Source organism: Aotus nancymaae, unplaced genomic scaffold (assembly GCF_030222135.1).
Source record: "Aotus nancymaae isolate 86718 unplaced genomic scaffold, 86718_ANA_hifiasm-v0.15.2.pri h1tg000057l, whole genome shotgun sequence".
Classification (NCBI taxonomy): Eukaryota; Metazoa; Chordata; class Mammalia; order Primates; family Aotidae; genus Aotus; species Aotus nancymaae.
In genome coordinates, this window is record NW_026988471.1 from 28209365 (window position 1) to 28230172 (window position 20808).

The following is a 20808-nucleotide window of genomic DNA, read 5'->3' on the forward strand; positions in this document are numbered from 1 at the left end:
AAGAGCTTTGCAAAGAGCCTGATGATCCATTTTACTTTTCTGATTTCAAGCTGTCAGTTGAGAAAGTTATCAGCTTTCACATGAAATATGATGTTCATAGCATGACGTCCCAGCCCATACAGCTTTTAAACACAAGAATCATAATAGAAGAAATGAAGTATAGAAGTAATGAAAATCATCACTATGCTTCATTTCAGAGTTTTTTGAGAAAAATTAGTGTATCCAACAAACATTGTACCTCCACTATATGCCAAGTATACAAAGATGAATAAACAGTGTCCTTGCCTACGAGCTACCCATTGTCAAAAACACCGTTCCTTACCTTCCCCATAAGGAGCCCAGTTTTCTATATGGGGGGAACTTTAAAGTGATGTAGGACTTGAACATTCAAGATACAGGCAGGGGTCCTCACAGGAGGTTAAGAATAACTTACACGTCTTGATCCCTGGCAAGGATATTTTAGGACACCCGTTTTACATAAGGGGCAAGTGAAACCCGAATAAGTTACCATCTCAAAGACAAAGCTGAAGGGAACAGGAGCCATCACTCCTGCCTGAAATTCTAGCACTTCAGGAGGCCGAGGCGGGAGGCTCACTAGAGCCCAGGAGTTCGAGACCAGCCTTGGCAACAAAGTGAGACCCATCTCTATGAAAAACAAAGCCGAATCATCCTACATCCAAACAACTCTGGAGGGAAACCTAATATTCTGCTCTGAAGGGGGAAATGTGAGCCCTTGAGATGTTCAGGGAAGCACACAGACAGAGGGACAGGAAAAGCCCGGTCACTTTGACTCACCGGTGGATGAAGTGGTTTTCCTCCAAATACTGGCAGCCACAGGCGATGTCCTGAGCCACATGCAGAAGGTCCAGCATGGCCAGGGAGGAGGGCTGGCTCTGTGGGGAGACAGAAGAGGGTCACTGAGAAGGAGCTTGTCAGTGACGGAAATCCGAAACCCTGGCTTCCAATGCTCACAAGGAGGCAGACCGTGAACACACAGCTCCACCAGGGGCCTTGCCCTGGCTGCACATTAGAAATCACTTGGAGGCCGAGGCAGGCGGATCCAGAGTTCAGGAGTTCAAGACCAGCCTGGCCAAGATGGTGAAACCCTGTCTCTATTAAAAATACAAAAAAAATTAGGTGTGTGTGGTGGCAGGCGCCTGTAATCCCAGCTATTCGGGAGGCCAAGGCAGGATAATTGCTTGAACCCGGGAGGTGGAGGTTGCAGTGAGCTGAGATCGCACCGTTGTACTCCAGCCTGGCTGACAGCGTTTGACTCCATCTCAAAAAACAAACAAAAAACCAAAGAAATCACCTGGAGGCATGTGAAAGAATTCAGATGCCTGGGTCCCAACCCAGACCAAGGCATCCACCTCTCTGCGTGGGCACAGCATTTGTACATTCGAACTCTTCCCAGGTAATGTGATGCTAGTGTGCAGCGAAGGCTCGGAACACCCAGACTCCGGGAAGGCAGGTTGGAGCAGGTGTATTTCCCTTTCAATTTATTCTGCACATTCTCTCACCCTAGTCTTCATAAGCATTTGAATACCCACAATTTATAAACAAATTTGTGAGGGAACCACGAGGGAATAGGGGTGTTTTAAAAATCCTCTATTTAAATGTCTTAAAATATTTCTTAAAACTAATTTTCTTCAAGCAGATCCAGCGCTAAAGTGGATTGAAAAAGAAAAGCTTTTGGGAAATGCTGGGCAATTAAGAGCTATCTTAAGCTTTTCTGCCTGGGGTCTCTTTCATACAAAAGGAGATGTCACCTCCCTACCCCTCTGGGGGACCTCTTGTCTTGGCCTCCTGGACAGTCTTGCTGAGTACCATGAAGACTTTTCAGAAGGCAGCATCCCTTCCTGGCCTCTAATTCCTAAAGCCCTGATGTGCGCAGCAGCTCAGCCTCATGCAGTGACCGAGTCACTGTGTTGTTCCATGTTGATTTCACCATTTCCCCGAGTCCTGTTGTTGAAGTTCTAGAGACAGGGATCTCACCCTCCCACAGCACCCAGCACAATGCTGGATACACTCTGGGGGTTCAGTGAGTGTTGGATGTCTGGTTGATTATAGCCCCAGGCCAGGATTTACCTGTAGGAGTATGATCCAAATACCTACCCAAGAAAGCGCATGCAGGTAGGGTGTCAAATCCACTCCCTTCTAGGGCTGCCCCGAGAAAGGTGTTTAAGCTGGTGACTCTTGAGCACCTGGGCAAACACCCTGCAGGAAATTCAGGCTTGGAGTGCTCCCATTTCGCTTTTCTTTCAAAGAAGGAGCTGAAAACTGGGCTTTTTAGTTCTAAGGTACCCACGGGGAAGTCACTGGCGTCTGGGTGCAGACTTAGCCTGCCGAGGGTTTTCTCTGGGATAGATCAGCGCCTCCCCAGGACTCTTTGGAGCAATGGCATGGGTCTGGGGGAGTCAGAACAGAGTTTTGCTTCTCTAGGCCATGCTTCAGTTCTGGGGGAGACACCTGAGAGTGGGGAGTACCCCTACCAGTGCCTTACCTTCCCCAGAGCGCACACATGATCTGCCATGTGGTAGGCAGGGAAGAGAAGGTGATCTCCATACTAATGATGAGAAGGCTGAGGGCTCAGAGAAGCTAAGCGACTCAGTTCAGATCACAGAGCTAACAAGGGTGGAGCCAAAGCTGTCTGGAGATGGGCTTTAAGGATCTGGTTGGGAGAGGCAGGATCCAAGGAGTTAAAATAGAGCGTCTTAGGAGAGAGTGCCTGAGGAGGGATGGGGTGTGTGAATACAGTGCCCCACGTGTGTGTAGTGTGGATGTTATGTGCATGTGTGGCATGTGTTTTTTTGTATGTGTGTGTGGTATGTGTGGTGTGTGTGGTGTGAATGTCTGTGTGGTGTATCTGTGCATGGTGTATTGTGTGTGTTGTGCATATATCTGGTGTGTGTGATGTGTTGTGTATATGTGTGTGGTGTGTATGTGTTTTGTGTGTATGTGGCATGTGTTGTGTGTGTGGTGTGTCTGGGAGGGGCTGTATGCATGGGTGGGGTGGGGTGGGAGGAGCTGTGGACACTGGCAAACCTGATGCTGAATCTAGACTCACAGGGCATAGCTAGCTAGTGCAGCCCTCTGCATCCCTCCTGGGGCAAAGAGTTGGACACCGAACTTGGATACAGCACACACAAATGGCAAACAGCACCCTTCAGTGGCTAGTCATGCTGAGCCGGGCTCCACCCTGCTGGCCCCTTCCTGGCTGTGTGGCCTGGGGCTGGCTGCTCAGACTCTGGGAGCCACCATTTCATCTGTGACAGGGACGTGGGACCGTCAGTCTCCCTGCGTTGTCAGGAGCACCCACACCAGCAGCCCCATGCATTGCCTCATCAGGGGACCCGAGGTATTGAGGGGTTGCCACATGCAAGGCCAGGGGGACTCAGAGAACGGTTTCGTGTGTTCTCTGGAGACCTCATTAGGGGCAGAGGTACCAGGCACCATGTGAGACACAGTCCCATCTCCTGGGAAAGGTGACATATTTCTGTGAGAAACATTCATCAGTTTTGCTGTGGTGCTAGAAATACCTTTTCCCTCTTCAGGAACATGCCCTCTGTCCCTACCAGAGGAGGCCGCAGTCCTAGCTGTGCTAGAGCCTTTAGCAAGATTCTCCTCCTGCCAGCCTCTGTGTCCTAGCACCCATCACCAGGGTACAAGGGCCATAGATGTCTCAGAAACCCCAGGAGCCTGGAGTGCTGCAGGGACCAAGTCTCTCCAGGCACCGACCATGGGCCAGGCTGATCTGGTTCCCTGTCCTTGGCTGCTCAGAGCAGATGAACTGCTCCACTAATCAGCTGCACAGGGCAGATGGTCAGCAAGCTGTGGGGTGTGGGGTGTGCGTGTGTGTGGTGCATATGCGTGTTTTGTGTATGTGTTGTGTGTGTGTGGTATGTGTGGGGGTGTGTGGTGTGTCTGCGTGTGTATGTGTGTGGTGTGCATATGTGCGGTATGCACGGTGTACGCTCCCTTCAGGGACGCCCTTTAGGCCAGCATCCTACTTTTACTGGTGAGGAAACAGGAATGATTTGTTTGGTGTCACAGCTTCTGAGGGGCTATTCCCAAAGGATAATATATTCTAAACATAAAATAGGATAACATTGAGATTGTTCCTTTTCTAAAGTATTAATAGCTTCTCACTAACTATTCAGAGATGAACCATCAGGAAAAGGGGTAGGAACCCTTTTGCCAAGTGAAAAACAGAATAGGAATTTTGTTTTGAGACGGAGTCTTGCTCTGTCACCCAGGCTGGAATGCAATGGCATGGCCTCGGCTCACTGCAACCTTTTCCTCTCAGGTTTAAGTGATTCTCTTGCCTCAGCCTCCCGAGTAGCCGGGATGACAGGCATCTGCCACCAGGCCTGGCTAATTTTTGTATCTTTTTAGTAGAGACGGGATCTTACCATGTTGGCCAGACTGGTCTTGAACTCCTGACCTCAGGCAATCCTCCCGCCTCAGCTTCCCAAAGTTCTGGGATTACAGGTGTGAGACCACCGTGCCCAGCAGATATTTTAAAATTGATGCGTATAAAGATGAGAGGGAAGGATGAAAAAGAGGCAAAGAATGCAGATGGGAACAGAAAACAGAAAATGCAGCAGAAGCCCACTTTGAAAAGCGGTGAGGAACAGCCCAGTGCGGTGGTTCACGTCTGTAATCCCAGCACTCTGGGAGGTCGAGGCGGGCAGATCACTTGAAGTCAGGTGCTTGAGACCAGCCTGGCCAACATGGTGAAACTTTGTATTTACTGAAAATACAAAAATTAGCCAGGCATGGTGGCAGATGCCTGTAATCCCAGCTACTCGGGAGGCTGAGACAGGAGAATCACTTGAACCTGGGAGGTGGAAGTTGCAGTGAGCAAAAATTGAGCCACAACCTTGGCAACAGAGCCAGACTCCATCTCAAAAAAAAAAAAAAAAGAAAAAAAGTACGGCGAGAAGTCCTCACTTTTCCTTGGCGCTGGATGCCCCTTATGTGCTTGGAGCCAGCACTGTCATCACTGGTCCACATCAGAGACTCTAGGACCCAAGAAGCCACCTGCATTCTGAACGTCTTCCATACAGCCACTGCCCACAGGCACTATCAGGTCCCAGATAGTCATGACGCTGTTGTGATCAGTGACCCACACCTTTACAAAGGGGTTACTGGCTTCTGAATGGCTTTTGTCATTATTGACTGAATTCATAGATATTAAAGTACAGCTCTTCCCTATCCCTAGCTCTTACCTATAGGAAGCCCTGCAGAAATATTACTGAATAAATACTGGGTCTGTAGAATTTTTTTTGACATTAAAAAGGGATCTTCATTCTTGAAGATGTGGAGTCCTGTGACCAAGGGATGTTTTCACCTGTATCCATGCATTTCGTTTCCATGACAGGCATGGCTGACCTGGGCACCCACTCTGTCCACTACGTCTGCACAGATGTTGTCTGAGGCCAGAGCCTTTTATCCCATCTCAAAGGACCTTGCATTCTGATCTAAGGTCTATGGAGTCGCTGAGCTCCAGAGCGGGCAGAAAGTGAGGACAGAGACCTTATCTGATTCTGTGCCCCAAGCCTGGTGCCTGCACACAGTAGGTCATCAGGGAATTCCTGGGAGTATCAGAATGATTCAAACAAGCAAATCAAGTGGAATTCAGGCCTCTGAAGTCCGAGTTTCAGAACCTGGAGGCACAGCTCCATCTACTCTCTCTTTATGGCACACGTCTCTCCATCCCTCATGTCCCTTGGCCAATTCACCCTCCTTCATCCTGTGTAGAATTTACTGAAATCAGTCCCCTCTGTCCGCTGGAAATCATGCTCCTTTCTCATGGTCCACTGAATCCTCATCTTATGAAGTTGGATTTTGTGGCCCTGAGAATCCATGCAGGAAGACAAGCACATCCTCTAAGCCCCAGGGAAGCTGCTGCCACAAACACATCCACGTAGGTGGCTCTGGAAGGCCACAACTGGACATGTGAAATCAGCTCTCATGTGCCAGGGATCTCAGGAAGGACAGCTCTCCTGGGCTTCCCACCCTGGGTGGGTGTATGGGAGGCGGGAAGGACCATGACTGGGGTGCTGCCTGGGTATGCCTGGTTGGCAATGAGAGTCACTCAGAGGAAAAGCAGGGCCAGGGGTTGAAAGAGCAGATTGGGTGAGGGTGGGACCCTGGCCCTGAGATGTGGCTTTTCCAAGGGCAGGCCACTTCCCCATTGTGGGCATCCCTCACGTGGTACCTGCTGTTAGAGGTCAGAAATTGGGAGCAGGCTCCTGTTCTGATTCTCTGAGGGTGGGGGTGGTGAGAGAAAGAACGACCTGAATTTCCTTGCTGGACTTTGTTCTTTGTAATATATTGCAATCATCTTTCATCATCAAAAAAGAGATGATGACAAAGCCTTTGTCTTTAAGAGAGGGAGGGAGGGAGAGGGAGGGAGAGGGAGGGAAAGGGAGGGAGGGAGGAAGAGGGAGGGAGGGAGGGAGGGAGGGAGGGAGAGGGAGGGAGGGAGGCAGAGGGAGAGAGGGAGAGAGGAAGGGAGGGAGAGGGGGGAGAGGGGGGCGAGGGGGAGAGAGAAGGGGAGAGAGAAGAGGGGAGGGGGAGAGGGAGGGGAGGGGGAGAGGGGGAGAGAGGGGGAGGGAGGGGGAGGGAGGGGGAGGAGAGGGGAGGGAGGGGGAGGAGAGGGGAGAGAGGGGGAGGGGGAGGGAAGAGGAGGGGGAGGAGAGAGGGGGAGAGGGGGAGGGTGAGGGGGAAGGGGAGGGGGGAGGGGGGAGAGGGGGAGGGGGAGGGGAGGGGGAGGGGGGGAGGGGGAGAGGGGGAGGGGGAGGTGAGAGGGGGATGGGGAGAGAGGAAGGGGAGGGGGAGGGGAGAGGGGGAGGGGGAGAAGGGGAGGGTGAGAGGGGGAGGGGGGAGAAGGGGAGGGGGAGAGGGGGAGGGGGAGGTGAGGGGGATGGGGAGAGGGGAAGGGGAGGGGGAGGGGAGAGGGGGAGGGGTAGAGAGGGGGGATGGGGAGAGGGGAAGGGGAGGGGGAGGGGAGAGGGGGAGGGGGAGGGGGGAGAGGGGGAGCCCATTCCTCACTCCTGCTCCCTCCTGCCCCCAAAGTCCTTGAACTTTCCAAGTGCTGGGCTCCCAGATTCCCTTTGCCAAGTCCCTCTCCTTTGCAAAAGCCTCAGGAAGGTCCAGTGGGAGAACCAGAGCTGTGCCTCTTCCCAAAGCGTGATGCCGCATGTCCCCCACTGCCATTAACGCTGCTGAGAATCTCCGGGCATGAGGACCAAAAGCTCTGCCTCTTAGGCGGTGGTGGGAAAGCCAGTGAATCTGACGCCTGGACCCTGGAGGAGACGTCTGGATGCCTGGCAGTGTCGGCTTCAAGGACCCAACCCCACCTTGATAGTTCTCAGCTTCCCAGAGGGGACAGCACTGAATCAGGAGTCACGAGGCCCGAGTTCTAGTCCCAGCTCTCATACTTCCTGTGTGGCCATGACAAGTCCCATCATCTCTCTGGGCCACGGTTTTCCCATCCATAGAACTGGAGAGAGATCTGCATTGTCTGTTCATAGGGTGGTGTTGAGAAATGCGGACGCTCTGAGGAGGATGCTGGCTGATGAGGGTTCTTCTGAGACGGGTAGTCTCTATCTCCCTGCTCTTGCCCAGTCCTCCTGCCAGGTATGCCTACGGGCACACACATTCCTTTTTACAAGGGGGAAGACAGTATTATTCTTAGATACTGAGATGGGTCACGCAGTGGGTTGTAGAAACAGAATGGAGGCTCCTAAGGTGAAGAAGGTATTTTACATGGATCCTGACTGAAGGTGGAGATCAGAACAGCTATGACCTTGCAGGGCTTCCGCCACCACTTTGAGTCCCTGTGAGCAGTGCGGTCAGGCTGGGCTTTCTGTAGCAGCTGGCTGTCAGTCCTTCCCTGCTTTCCTGGGGTGGAAGTGTGGTCACTGCTTTTACTGTGCAAGTCTTCCTTGCATCCCCATAGTACAGCGGTTCCTTGAGGAAGCTTAGATCCTAACCCTGCGGCCTGCTCAGCTCCAGTTCCTGGTACCCAGGGCCTGCTGAACACTTGCAGACCCAGGCATGGGCAGCTGGGCTCTGGGTCTGCCCAGAGTGCTACGTTTAATAATTTAGATCCACTTTTGAGATGTTCTAGTCCAACCCCTCAGATCTCACCCATGAAGATACCCAGGTTAAAGATTAAAGACTGCCCTAAACCACGTGGGCATCTAACGGTCAAGTTGGAGCTGGAAATTGGGATTCCTGGGTCCACCCTGAGTATCTTCACTTCCCAAGCTCTGTTCCCTTAACGATAAGATGTGTGTAGCACCTTCCTAAATACAAAGTTGGAATGTCCAGGCATTATTATTCCTACTTGAGACATGAGGAGAGCAGGCTCTGCATGAGTAGCTGCGGAGTGACCTGCCCAGGTCAGTTTCCTGAGTAGCGACACGGCTCGCACGAAAGTTCCCCTCTGTGTTTGTCTCTAGTTGGTTTTTCAGAGTCAGCGGGCCATGAGAATGGACCCAGGGTATAGAATGCCGACATGGTGTGGATTCGTGTCCCTGCCCACATCTTATGTTGAATTGTAATCCCCAGCATTGGAGGAGGGGCCTGGTCGGAGGTGACTGGATCATGGGTGGATTTCCCCTTGCTGTTCTTGTGACAGTGAATTCTCATGAGATCTGGTTTAAAAGTGTACAGCACAGCCCCCCGTCTTCCTTCTGCTCCAGGCATGTAAGACATGCCTCCTTCCCCTTCTGCCATGATTATGTTTCCTGAGGTCTCCCCAGCCATGCTTCCTGTACAGCCTGCAGAACCATGAGCCCATTAAACATCTTTTCTTTATAAATTACCCAGTGTCAGGTAGTTCTTATAGCAGTGCAAGAACGGACTAACACAAATGTTTTGCAGGAGCCTTGGACAAACTCCTCGGAGCTGGGGCTCAGCCATCATCTACCTCTGTTTTCTGTCCATTCCCTTACAGCCTGTCACCCCTCTACCCAAGCCCAAAACTGACTCCCTGGGTCCCACCGGGGGAACTTGCTACCCAGGCTGCCCACTCTTGCTCCTTCCATCCTTGCTCCTGTTCTTGGCACAACCACTGTAGCAAGGACTGGTTCTCACTCACCGGGCGAGGGCGGGTCTCTCGGAGGAAGGACTTGAGGTCTCCCCCGGCCATGAGCTCTAGCAGGATGAACCGGGGAAGGGCTTGCAGGCTCACCCCGATGCAGCGAACAATGTTCTGGTGGTTGAATTTGCTGCAGAGCAGAAGGGAGTGTAACCAACATTAACTGAGTCTAGGCAAATCTTAAGCTGGGGGGAGCAGGATACAAAGTTACATTTTTAGCAGCTACAATGCATAAATACATTCTGTGAATATGGGGAGCAGGAGTCCCTCCCTGAGCCTGAACCCAGAATCTCACTGGTGAGCAGGTGGGAAGAACCCGGGCAGGCTCTGCAGGAGTTCCGTTTGCAGGAGAGTGGCCGGAGGTGGGAGGATGCTGCACAGGGGCAGGAGAGTGACCTTCTCAGATACTGGTGCATGGACTGGGCACTAGAATTCATGGTTGGTTTCTCCCAGGAAGGCCTCAGGCAGAAGGTGAAGCAAAACTACTGCTTCTAAGAGAGACTAAGTGAGACTCGCCAGGTGACAGCGTGTGAAACCGAGCCAGGAAAAGGGCTCACAAGTCCATCAGTTTCCTGTAGATTCTCCATGGGAGGGACACAGATTCGGGGTTTCTTGTTAACATGATCCCTTTAGGACACAGGGCAGTGGGGCCTAGGAATTCCACATGGGCCAACACAGGCATGCATGTGTGTGCATACATACATGTATATACACCTCCCCAAGTGTTGAAAGACTGGGTGATTAGATACCAACATATAATGGTTAGTTACTACCAAGTAGTGAGATTGAGCGATTTGGGTCTCCTTCAATATAATCTCATACTTGCCAAGTTTTATTCATAATCAGGAATTAGATGTATCATCAGAAAATAAATGTTATTTTGTGTGTCCTCTGGTGGCTCCAGACTTCACAACCATATCACTTACACTGCCTGGCCTTGTTACCCCTACCACTTCCACCAAGGGGACGTCCCAGTCTGCCTCCACCTGTCAGGATGTTCAGAGTCTTCCCAGTGCAACAGGGGGCCATGAGCCCTCACCTGATCTTGAGGTCAAACGTCTGCCTCCTCCTTGAGGGGATCTGCCATCACAGTGGACGCTCTTGGGAGCCCCAGGCACTGAGATTCTGAGCTTAAATCCAGACCCTGGAGCCTCAAGTCAAAAGGCACAGCTAGCTGAGACTCAGCCCTGCTGACGGGAGGTGAGGATGGGGTGACATCCCATCATAGTTGGAGCCCATTTACTGGGACTGGTGAAGGGTCTTGGAGGGAGATTATATCTTGTATTGTCAAAAGCTAGCATGCTGTACTTCTTAAGGAACAGTGAGGGAAGAAGAACCACTGGATAACAGCAGGGATGCTGGTTGCAGACAGCGATACCAGCACGATCATTCTGCCACACAGATTTAGTTTCTGAGACAACCATCAGGGGTTGTTCCATTCTGGTTAAGAGGTGTCTAGAATGTTTGGGAGTCTCCTACTGGAGAAGAGAGGACATGCTGGGGACAACACCATTTCCCTTGGAGACGTTGATCTATTAGAAAGGTCTCCAGGTGCTTTGCGGTGATGGGGAGGTGGGGTGAGGGTGTCTCTCTGTGGCTTTACCTGATAATCAGGGCTTCCATGAGGAAATCCAGTTCGTCCTGTTCTGAGCACACCTCAGGCAGCGTCTGGGCACAGAAGGGGAGGGTGGGGAGGACAAGGAGGCTGTGAGCTGAGAGCCGCAGTCTATAGAGACTGCAGGGCAAGGTCAGGCTCAAGGGTGAGCCACTTCTTACCTTTACAGCCACTTGCAGGGGGCTTGGGTCGCTGGGCATTCCAGACACCTGGCCTTCATACACCTCCCCAAAGGCGCCATGGCCCAGACCCCTGTGCAAAGGAGAAGACAAGGTGAGACAGAGTCAAACAGGCCACAAGGAAGAGGCAGCTGGGGCTCCTGAGTGCAGGTGTCACGTTTAGCGGACACACACAAGAGGCCGGGGGTAACATACACTCTCAGGAGTAACTCCCTCAACATGGCTTTACTGTGCAGTCTCGGGCCTCTGGTTCTTCAGGGGAAAACCGGTAAGAAGGATTCCAGCCAGGGATTCATGACAATGGTCAACTGTTTATTCATTCAGTCAGTAGTTACTGAGTCTCTGCTATTTGCCAGGGACATAGGGGGCATAAGCCATGGCTTTTCCCTGGGGAGGCTCATGCTCCTTGGGGAGAGACAGATCACCAGTGGGTACTGGCTGGGGAGTGTGGCAGTGAGCGACAGAGGAAGGCACAGCTGCTCTAGATGCTCAGAGGAGGGGCCCTTTGCTTCCCTGCTCCCCTGGAGGGAATGGGGGCCAGGGAGGCTTGGAAAGGGCATACCTGAGTAAATTTTGAGAGCCCTAGTTCTCTCATTGCATAAACTCCATAAACATATAGGAGTGACAAAAATTAGGGAGGAGTTCCAAGATGGCCGGTTAGATCCAGCTCAGGATTGCAGCTCTGAGTGAAAGTGCAGAGGGTGAGTGGACGCTGCATTTCCAGATGGATTTTTATTGCCCACAGACCAGGAGATTCGCAGGCGGAGGAGCCCCGCAGGTCACCAGCATGGCTGTTTTGGCCGGCGCAGCTGTTTTGCCTGTGCCCCGGTGCAGCCGCTCCCAGTGCAGAGTAAATGGGACTGTGTTCCCACTTAGCCAGCAAGGGGAGCTGAAACAGGGAGCCAGGCCAGGAGATTCCCAGGCAGAAAAAGCGCCACAAATCTCAGAGCTGCGGTTTCAGTGGTGCAGTGGGTCGCCGCATGGGAAATCACACAGATCCCAGCGCCTATTCAACAGGCGACCAGGTCACCTGGGAGAGGGCTGACCGTTCAATGAAAAAATAAAAGGCTCTGAGGCAGGGAGCCAGGAGATCAGGCCCGGCTGGTCCCACTCCCACAAAAACAAAAACAAAAACAAAAAAACAGCAATTGGAAACGCTCTGGGTTGAGAGTTTAACAGCAAGCACAGCTGAACCTGGGATGGGCCAGCTCTGTGGGGGAGGGGCGTCCGCCATTACTGAGGCAGCCTGCCGTTGCTGCGGCAACCCGCCATTACAGAGAAAGTCCGTGATTACAGAGGCGGGCCAACATTGCGGAAGCAGCTCTAACTACACCCATATAAACAGGACTTCAGGGAAGTTCACATGGCAGCTGGGTGGAGCCCACAGCAGCTCAGCAAAGCCTCTGCAGGCTGAGAGTGACTAGGCTGCCTCCTTGTGGGCAGGGCAGCCCTGAAGAAAAAAAAAAAGGCAGCAGTACAGCAGAAACTCATAAAGCTCTAACTCCCTGGACAGAACACCTGGGAAAAAAAAAAGGGGGCGCGGTTTATGAGTTCTGCTGCTGCAGACTTAAATTTACTAGCCCAGCAGCTCTGAATGAACAACGGGGCTCACAGCTCAGCACATGAGCTAATATAAAGGACTGTTTCCTCAAGCAGCTCCCAACCCCCATATATCCAAAGAGTCACCTCATAAAGGAGAGCTCAGACTGACATTTGGCAGGTATCCTTCTGGGACAAAGCAGAAGAAGAAACTGGTAGCAACCTTTACTGTTCGGCAACTGCTGCAAGTGATCCCCAGGCAAGCAGGGCCTGGAGTGGACCTCAGCGGTCCTACAGCAGAGAGGCCAGACAGTTAAAAGGAAAACTAAGAAACAGAAATAACTTCATCATCAACAAACAGGACGTCCACTCAGAGACCCAATCAGAAAGTCAACAACTACAAAGTCGACAGGTGGATAAATCCACAAAGATGGGAAGAAACCAGTGCAAAAAGGATGAAAACACTCCAAACCAGAACACTTCTCCTCCTACAAAGGATCACAACTCCTCACCAGCAAGGGAACAAGACTGGATGGAGAATGAGTGTGATGAAATGACAGAATCAGCCTTCAGAAAGTGGGTAATAAGAAACTTCCGTGAGCTAAAAGAACATGTTCTAACCCAATGCAAAGAAACTAAGAACCTTGAAAAAAGATTTGACGAAATGCTAATGAGAATGGACAACTTAGGGAGGAATATGTGAATTGATGGAGCTGAAAAACACAACACGAGAACTTCACGAAGCATGCACAAGTTTCAACAGCCGAATTGACCAAGCAGAAGAAAGGATATCAGAGGTCGAAGATCAACTCAATGAAATAAAATGAGAAGGCAAGATTAGAGAAAACAGGGTAAAAAGGAATGAACAAAGTCAACAAGAAATATGGGACTATGTGAAAAGACCTAATCTACGTTTGATAGGTGTACCTGAATGTGACAGAGAGAATGAATCCAAGCTGGAAAATATTCTTCAGGATATTATCCAGGAAAACTTCCCCAACCTAGCAAGGCAGGCCAATATTCAAGTCCAGGAAATACAAAGAACACCACAAAGATATTCCTCAAGAAGAGCAACCCCAAGGCACATAATCGTCAGATTCACCAAGGTTGAAATGAAGGAGAAAATGCTAAGGGCAGCCAGAGAGAAAGGTCAGGTTACCCACAAAGGGAAGCCCATCAGACTCACAGCAGATCTCTTAGTAGAAACCCTACAAGTCAGAAGAGAGTGGGGGCCGATATTCAACATCCTTAAAGAAAAGAACTTTCAACCCAGAATTTCGTATCCAGCCAAACTAAGCTTCATAAGTGAAGGAAAAATAAAATCCTTTGTGAACAAGCAAGTACTCAGAGATTTCATCACCACCAGACCGGCTTTACAAGAGCTCCTGAAAGAGGCACTACACATAGAAAAGAACAACCAGTACCAGCCACTCCACAAACACACGAAATGGTAAAGAGCATCAACACAATGAAGAATCTGCATCAACCAATGAGCAAAACAGCTGGTTAGCATCAAAATGGCAGGATCAAATTCACACATAACAATATTAACTCTAAATGTAAATGGACTAAATGCCCCAATCAAAAGACACAGACTGGCAAATTGGATAAAAAGCCAAAACCCATCAGTGTGCTGTATCCAGGAAACCCATCTCATATACAAGGATACACAAAGGCTCAAAATAAAGGGATGGAGGAAGATTTACCAAGCAAATGGAGAGAAAAAAAAAGCAGGAGTTGTAATTCTCATCTCTGATAAAATAGACTTTAAAGCAACAAAGATCAAAAGAGACAAAGAAGAACATTACATAATGGTAAAAGGATCAATGCAACAAGAAGAGCTAACGATCCTAAATATATATGCACCTAATACAGGAGCACCCAGATACATAAGGCAAGTTCTTAAAGACTTACAAAGAGACTTAGACTCCCACACAATAACAGTGGGAGACTTCAACACACCATTGTCAATATTAGACAGATCAACGAGACAGAAAATTAACAAGGATATCCAGGACTTGAACTCAGACCTGGACCAAACAAACCTAATAGACATTTACAGAACTCTCCACCCCAAATCCACAGAATATACATTCTTCTCAGCACCACATCACATCTACTCTAAAATTGACCACATAATTGGAAGTAAATCACTCCTCAGCAAATGCAAAATAATGGAAACCATAACAAACAGTCTCTCAGACCACAGTGCAATCAAGTTAGAACTCAGAATTCAGAAACCAACCCAGAACCGCACAGCTTCATGGAAACTGAACAACTTTCTCTTGAAAGTTGACTGGATAAACAATGAAATGAAGGCAGAAATAAAGATGTTCTTCGAAACCAACGAGAACGAAGACACCACATACCAGAATCTCTGGGACACATTTAAAGCAGTCTCTAGAGGAAAACATATAGCAATAAGTGCCCATATGAGAAGAAAGGAGAGATATAAAATTGACACCCTATCATCAAAACTGAAAGAGCTAGAGGAGCAAGATCAAAAAAACTCTAAACCTAGCAGAAGACAAGAAATAACTAAGATCAAAGCAGAATTGAAGGAGATAGAGACACGAAAAACCCTTCAAAAAAATCAATAAATTCAGGAGCTGGTTTTTTGAAAAGATCAACAAAATAGACCACTAGCCAGATTAATAAAAAAGAAAAAAGAGAATAACCAAATAGATGCAATAAAAAATGATAAAGGGGATATCACCACAGATTCCACAGAAATTCAAACCATCATCAGAGATTATTACAAACAACTCTATGCACATAAACTAGAAAACCTGGAAGAAATGGATAAATTCCTGGACAGTTGCCTCCTCCCAAGCCTAAACCAGGAAGAAGTGGAAACCCTGAATAGACCAATAACAAGGTCTAAAGTCGAGGCAGCAATTAAGAGCCTACCACCCAAAAAAAGCCCAGGTCCAGATGGGGTCACAGTCGAATTCTACCAGACATACAAAGAGGAACTGGTACCATTCCTTCTGAAACTATTCCAAATAATCCAAAAAGAGGGAATCCTTCCCAAATCATTTTATGAGACCAACATCATACTGATACCAAAACCCAGCAGAGACTCAACAAGAAAAGAAAACTACAGGCCAATATCCATGATGAACAAAGATGCAAAAATCTTCAATAAAATACTGGCAAGCCGATTACAACAGCACATCAAAAAGCTTATCCACCATGATCAAGTAGGATTCATCCCGGGGATGCAAGGCTGGTTCAATATACGCAAGTCTATAAATGTAATTCACCACATAAACAGAACCAAAGACAAAAACCACATGATTATCTCAATTGATGCAGAGAAGGCCTTTGACAAAATTTAACAGCCCTTTATGCTAAAAACCCTCAATAAACTAGGTATCGATGGAACGTATCTCAAAATAATAAAAGCTATTTATGACAAACCAACAGCCAATATTATACTGAATGGGCAAAAACTGGAAGCATTCCCTTTGAAATCTGGCACTAGACAAGGATGCCCTCTCTCACCACTCCTATTCAATATAGTACTGGAAGTTATAGCCAGAGCAATCTGGCAAGAAAAAGAAATGAAGGGTATTCAATTAGGAAAGGAGGAAGTCAAATTGTCTCTATTTGCAGATGACATGATTGTATATCTAGAAGACCCCATCATCTCAGCCCAAAATCTCCTGAAACTGATAAGCAACTTCAGCAAAGTCTCAGCATACAAAATCAATGTGCAAAAATCACAAGCATTCCTGTACACCAATAACAGACTTAAAGAGAGCCAAATCAAGAATGAACTGCCATTCACAATTGCTACAAAGAGAATAAAATACCTAGGAATACAACTAACAAGGAACGTAAAGGACCTCTTGAAGGAGGACTACAAACCACTGCTCAACGAAATAAGAGAGGACACAAACAGATGGAGAAACATTCCATGTTCATGGTTAGGAAGAATCAATATCGTGAAAATGGCCATACTGCCCAAAGTAATTTACAGATTCAACGCTATCTCCATCAAGCTACCAATGACCTTCTTCACAGAACTGGAAAAAATCACCTTAAACATCATATGGAACCAAAAGAGAGCCCGCATAGCCAAGTCAATTCTAAGCAAAAAGAACAAAGCGGGAGGCATCACACTACCAGACATCAAACTCTACTACAAGGCTACAGTAATCAAAACAGCATGGTACTGGTACCAAAACAGAGATATAGACCAATGGAACAGAACAGAGGCGTCGGAGGCAACACAACATATCTACAATCATCCGATCTTTGACAAACCTGATAAAAACAAGCAATGGGGAAAGGATTCCCTGTTTAATAAGTGGTGTTGGGAAAACTGACTAGCCATATGCAGAAAGCAGAAACTGGATCCCTTCCTGACACCTTACACTAAAATTAACTCCAGATGGATTAAAGACTTAAACATAAGACCTAACACCATAAAAACCCTAGAAGAAAATCTAGGCAAAACCATTCAGGACATAGGCGTAGGCAAGGACTTCATGACCAAAACACCAAAAGCATTGGCAACAAAAGCCAAAATAGACAAATGGGACCTAATCAAACTCCACAGCTTCTGCACGGTGAAAGAAACAGTCATTAGAGTGAATCGGCAACCAACAGAATGGGAAAAAATTTTTTTGCAGCCTACCTATCTGACAAAGGGCTGATATCCAGAATTTACAATGAACTAAAACAGATTTACAAGAAAAAAACAAGCCCATTCAAAAATAGGCAAAGGATATGAACAGATACTTTACAAAAGAAGACATACATGAGTCCAACAAGCATATGAAAAAATGCTCATCATCACTGGTCATTAGAGAAATGCAAATCAAAACTACATTGAGATACCATCTCACGCCAGTTAGAATGGCGATCATTAAAAAATCTGGAGACAACAGATGCTGGAGAGGATGTGGAGAAATAGGAACACTTTTACACTGTTGGTGGGAGTGTAAATTAGTTCAACCATTGTGGAAGACAGTGTGGTGATTCCTCAAGGACCTAGAAATAGAAATTCCATTTGACCCAGCAATCCCGTCACTGGGTATATATCCAAAGGATTATAAATCGTTCTACTATAAGGACACATGCACACAAATGTTCATTGCAGCACAGTTTACAATAGCAAAGACCTGGAACCAACCCAAATGCCCATCGATGATAGACTGGACAGGAAAAATGTGGCACATATACACCATGGAATATTATGCAGCCATCAAAAATGATTAATTCGTGTCCTTTGTAGGGACATGGATGAACCTGGAAACCATCATTCTCAGCAAACTGACACAAGAACACAAAATCAAACGTCGCATGTTCTCACTCAGACGGGTGTTGAACAATGGGAACACACGGACACAGGGAGGGGAGCACTATACACTGGGGTCTGTTGGGGGGGAGTTGAGGGGACAGTGGGGGTGGGGAGTTGGGGAGAGATAGCATGGGGAGAAATGCCACATATAGGTGAAGGGGAGGAAGGCAGCAAATCACACTGCCACGTATGCACCTATGCAACAATCTTGCATGTTTTTCACATGTACCCCAAAACCTAAAATGCAATAATAATAAAAAACATATAGGAGTTAATATGAACCAACATACACGGCCCTGAATGTCAAGACTTGTCCTCCCAGGAGGGCTGGGGTGCCCGTAGGGAGGGCTCTGCTGGCTTTTTGTGGCTAGAGGAGTCTGGAGCTGTGATAACATTCAGCCCCCCGACGGCACCCCCTCTCCTCCAAGCAGGACTCTCACCGAATGAGGGTGATGTTCTTCCGTGGCACCTCCTTCAGGTCACTGATGGAGGAGGTCTTGCCAGCAAAGCAGTAGTTGGGGTTGTAGTCCGTCATGATGGTTGAGGTACGGAGCTTGCTCAGCTTGTACTCAGGGCTCTGCAGCTCCATCTGCATGGCTTGCAGCTCCTGGTGCTTCCGGCGGTACACTGCAGATGGATGGTCGGCTGCAACAGGGCCTGGACCAGGCAGCCTGGCCCTTGAAGCATTACACAGGCCACTTCCTACAGGAAGCCTCCCTGGATCTCCATGTCCTCCCCTGAGCTCTGAACCTTTCCACCATATTTAGAAATACTAACAAAATGATTATAGATGTGAAGGTGTGTCTTTAATTGCAACATTATTCAAAGTAATGTAAAGCTAAAAAATCACATATATGGGTAAGAATTCTTTGTATTATACAGGGAAGTCATGTTAGTCTGGGTCTTCCAAGAAGCAGACTGGAGATGGGATTAGAACCAAGATGGTCTGCAGATTTTGTTAGAAGAAGTGCCCATGAGAGAAAATGGGGAGGGAGCCAGGGAAGGCTGGGTGAATCAGCAGAGCGTCTTGCAAGTCTGACCCCATGTGAAGGAGGGAGGGAGGGAATGTTGGGCGGAAGCACCCTGGGTGCCATGCACCCTATGGAAGTTTCAGCAGGGCCCTAAGGGGTTCTGGAGCCAAAGTCGGTCATCAGCAGAGTCCCACAGCTCCCAGGAATTGGTCTGCCTTAGTATTTCTGCTGTGCTCAGCCAGCGGGTAGGGCAGCTTCCGTGCGATCACAGCAGTGGATTTGAGGGTGCAGCTGGGATCTTGGTCACATTGTGTTTCCTGTAGTTGTGGAACTGCCCAGCCATAGAGTTGGAGAAGAGCCACATCATGAAAAGATCTCTGAATTGATGTCTGGGGATCTATGTTCTAATTCCACCTCTTGTTACTTACAAGCTGAGCCATGATGGCCAGGCCACAGGATCTCCTTGGACTGCAGGTTCCCTGTCTGTAAGCAGGGATGATAACTCCTGCCTGTTTCCCTAACCACCCCCGCTCTCCACCACCTAGGGTTGTCAATGAAATGAAGTCACCCACATAAAATGGTTTTGAAAAAATCTAAAGAGCTCTACCAATGTGAGTGACCATTTTCACTCTTACATGTAAGGATGTTCTGGAAGACAGACTCCATGGGAGCCAGAATGAAACTGTGACTTGGAGGGTAGATTGTGTGTGTAGAGCCCAGCCCCAAACAAAGGGGCCAGGGCAAATGAGCCACCCGCTCTGTACTCAGTTCCCTTGTCTATGAAATGGACCAGCCATGATCAGATTAGGGTTACTTAAGGATGGCATGAACTGAAATGTGTAAATTGCCAAGCACATAGAAGCATGCGAAAAGCGTTAGCTCATATTATCCTGTCCCTTTGAGGGATGGCACCATATGGGGACAAGGCATGTGCTGCCACCTCCCTTCTACTGGCAGATCCCCTCATCTGCAGGGGCCTGGCCTGTGAGGGCTCCCAGGAGCCTTTCCCTCTGCCCTCTTCAAGCCTCTGTCCATCTGTCCTGGGCATGTCTCTGCCAGCAGTAAGAACCGGTGGGTACCACACAGAGCTCTCTCTGACCTACAGGTCAGCTCACCTTGGCTCGCAGACTAAACAGAAACATACTCAAACTGATTTTCCCATCTCTCTGCCTGGAGGGTGGTGGGAGGGCTGATCTGGAGAAGAATGGGCTAGCGCATGACATAGGGTGGGAGCCAAACAGGAGCTGTGACCACAGCAGCACATGGGAGCTGGAAGGGAAGTCCAGGGGTGGGGGCGAGCTTTCACCATCGCGATGGACACCAAAGAGAGCTCCCCACCCCGAGCAGTCAGGAGGTTACACACGGGGCTGAGGTGCAGAATCAGGGGTTCCTCTGGGAACTGCAGCTGCTCTCGTTGGGGGAAGACTGGGAGTTTCAGTTCTGGTTTGGCCTGGGCTGCCCTAATCACCACCCCACCCAATTCCAGGGACTAGCAGGGTGGAGTGACACCTTGGCATCCATTGCACAGCCTGAAACACTATTCCCTGCCTTCCCGCCCCCTTGGGAGTCCCTGGGGTCCTGTGCACTCACCAATCATGATGCCGGAGAAAGCCAGGACCAGGGCGGCCACCAGGGCAGAGGTCACCACAGACAGAATCAGCGAGAGCGGCAGGTGTGGCTCCGGGGTGGGCGACACTGGAAGACAGGTCCCAGGGGGCCGCTGACAATCACACCAGTTCTCCTTTGAGCTGGTCCCAAGTCAGAAATAACCTCCCCTGCTGGGACAAAAGCTACCTTCTCCTTCCCATCACTGGAGACCTTGTCACACCTTTCTTTTCAGGGGACCATGAGCAGGACCAGACTCATCCTGTTTTTACAGGCTTTTAGCAGTAGCCTTTGGGTGGAGGGAAATTTAACAGGGATGAACATCCATGGCAGGATGTTGGTTCAAAACATGAGCTGCACAACTACAGGGTGAGGATGGAAGGTGACATGAAAGTGGATCTGGAAGAGAGGTGCAGGCATTGGGGACCAAACAACAGGGGGCGCTGTAAGTGATACCCTCTGAGGCTCAATTC

At 49.0% G+C, this 20808-nt stretch overlaps 1 protein-coding gene across 1 annotated transcript in view; it reads right to left on the reverse strand.

Moving 5' to 3' along the window:
• Positions 1–20808, reverse strand: part of ALK (ALK receptor tyrosine kinase) — a 752988-nt gene that overhangs the window by 28106 nt on the left and 704074 nt on the right. The window contains exons 19-24 of the mRNA XM_064363964.1: positions 20321–20425; positions 18200–18386; positions 10892–10982; positions 10719–10783; positions 9116–9245; positions 796–893 (exon numbers count right to left, since the gene is read on the reverse strand). Of these exons, the coding sequence (XP_064220034.1) occupies positions 796–893; positions 9116–9245; positions 10719–10783; positions 10892–10982; positions 18200–18386; positions 20321–20425 (676 nt within the window). The remainder of the gene's footprint in view (positions 1–795; positions 894–9115; positions 9246–10718; positions 10784–10891; positions 10983–18199; positions 18387–20320; positions 20426–20808) is intronic.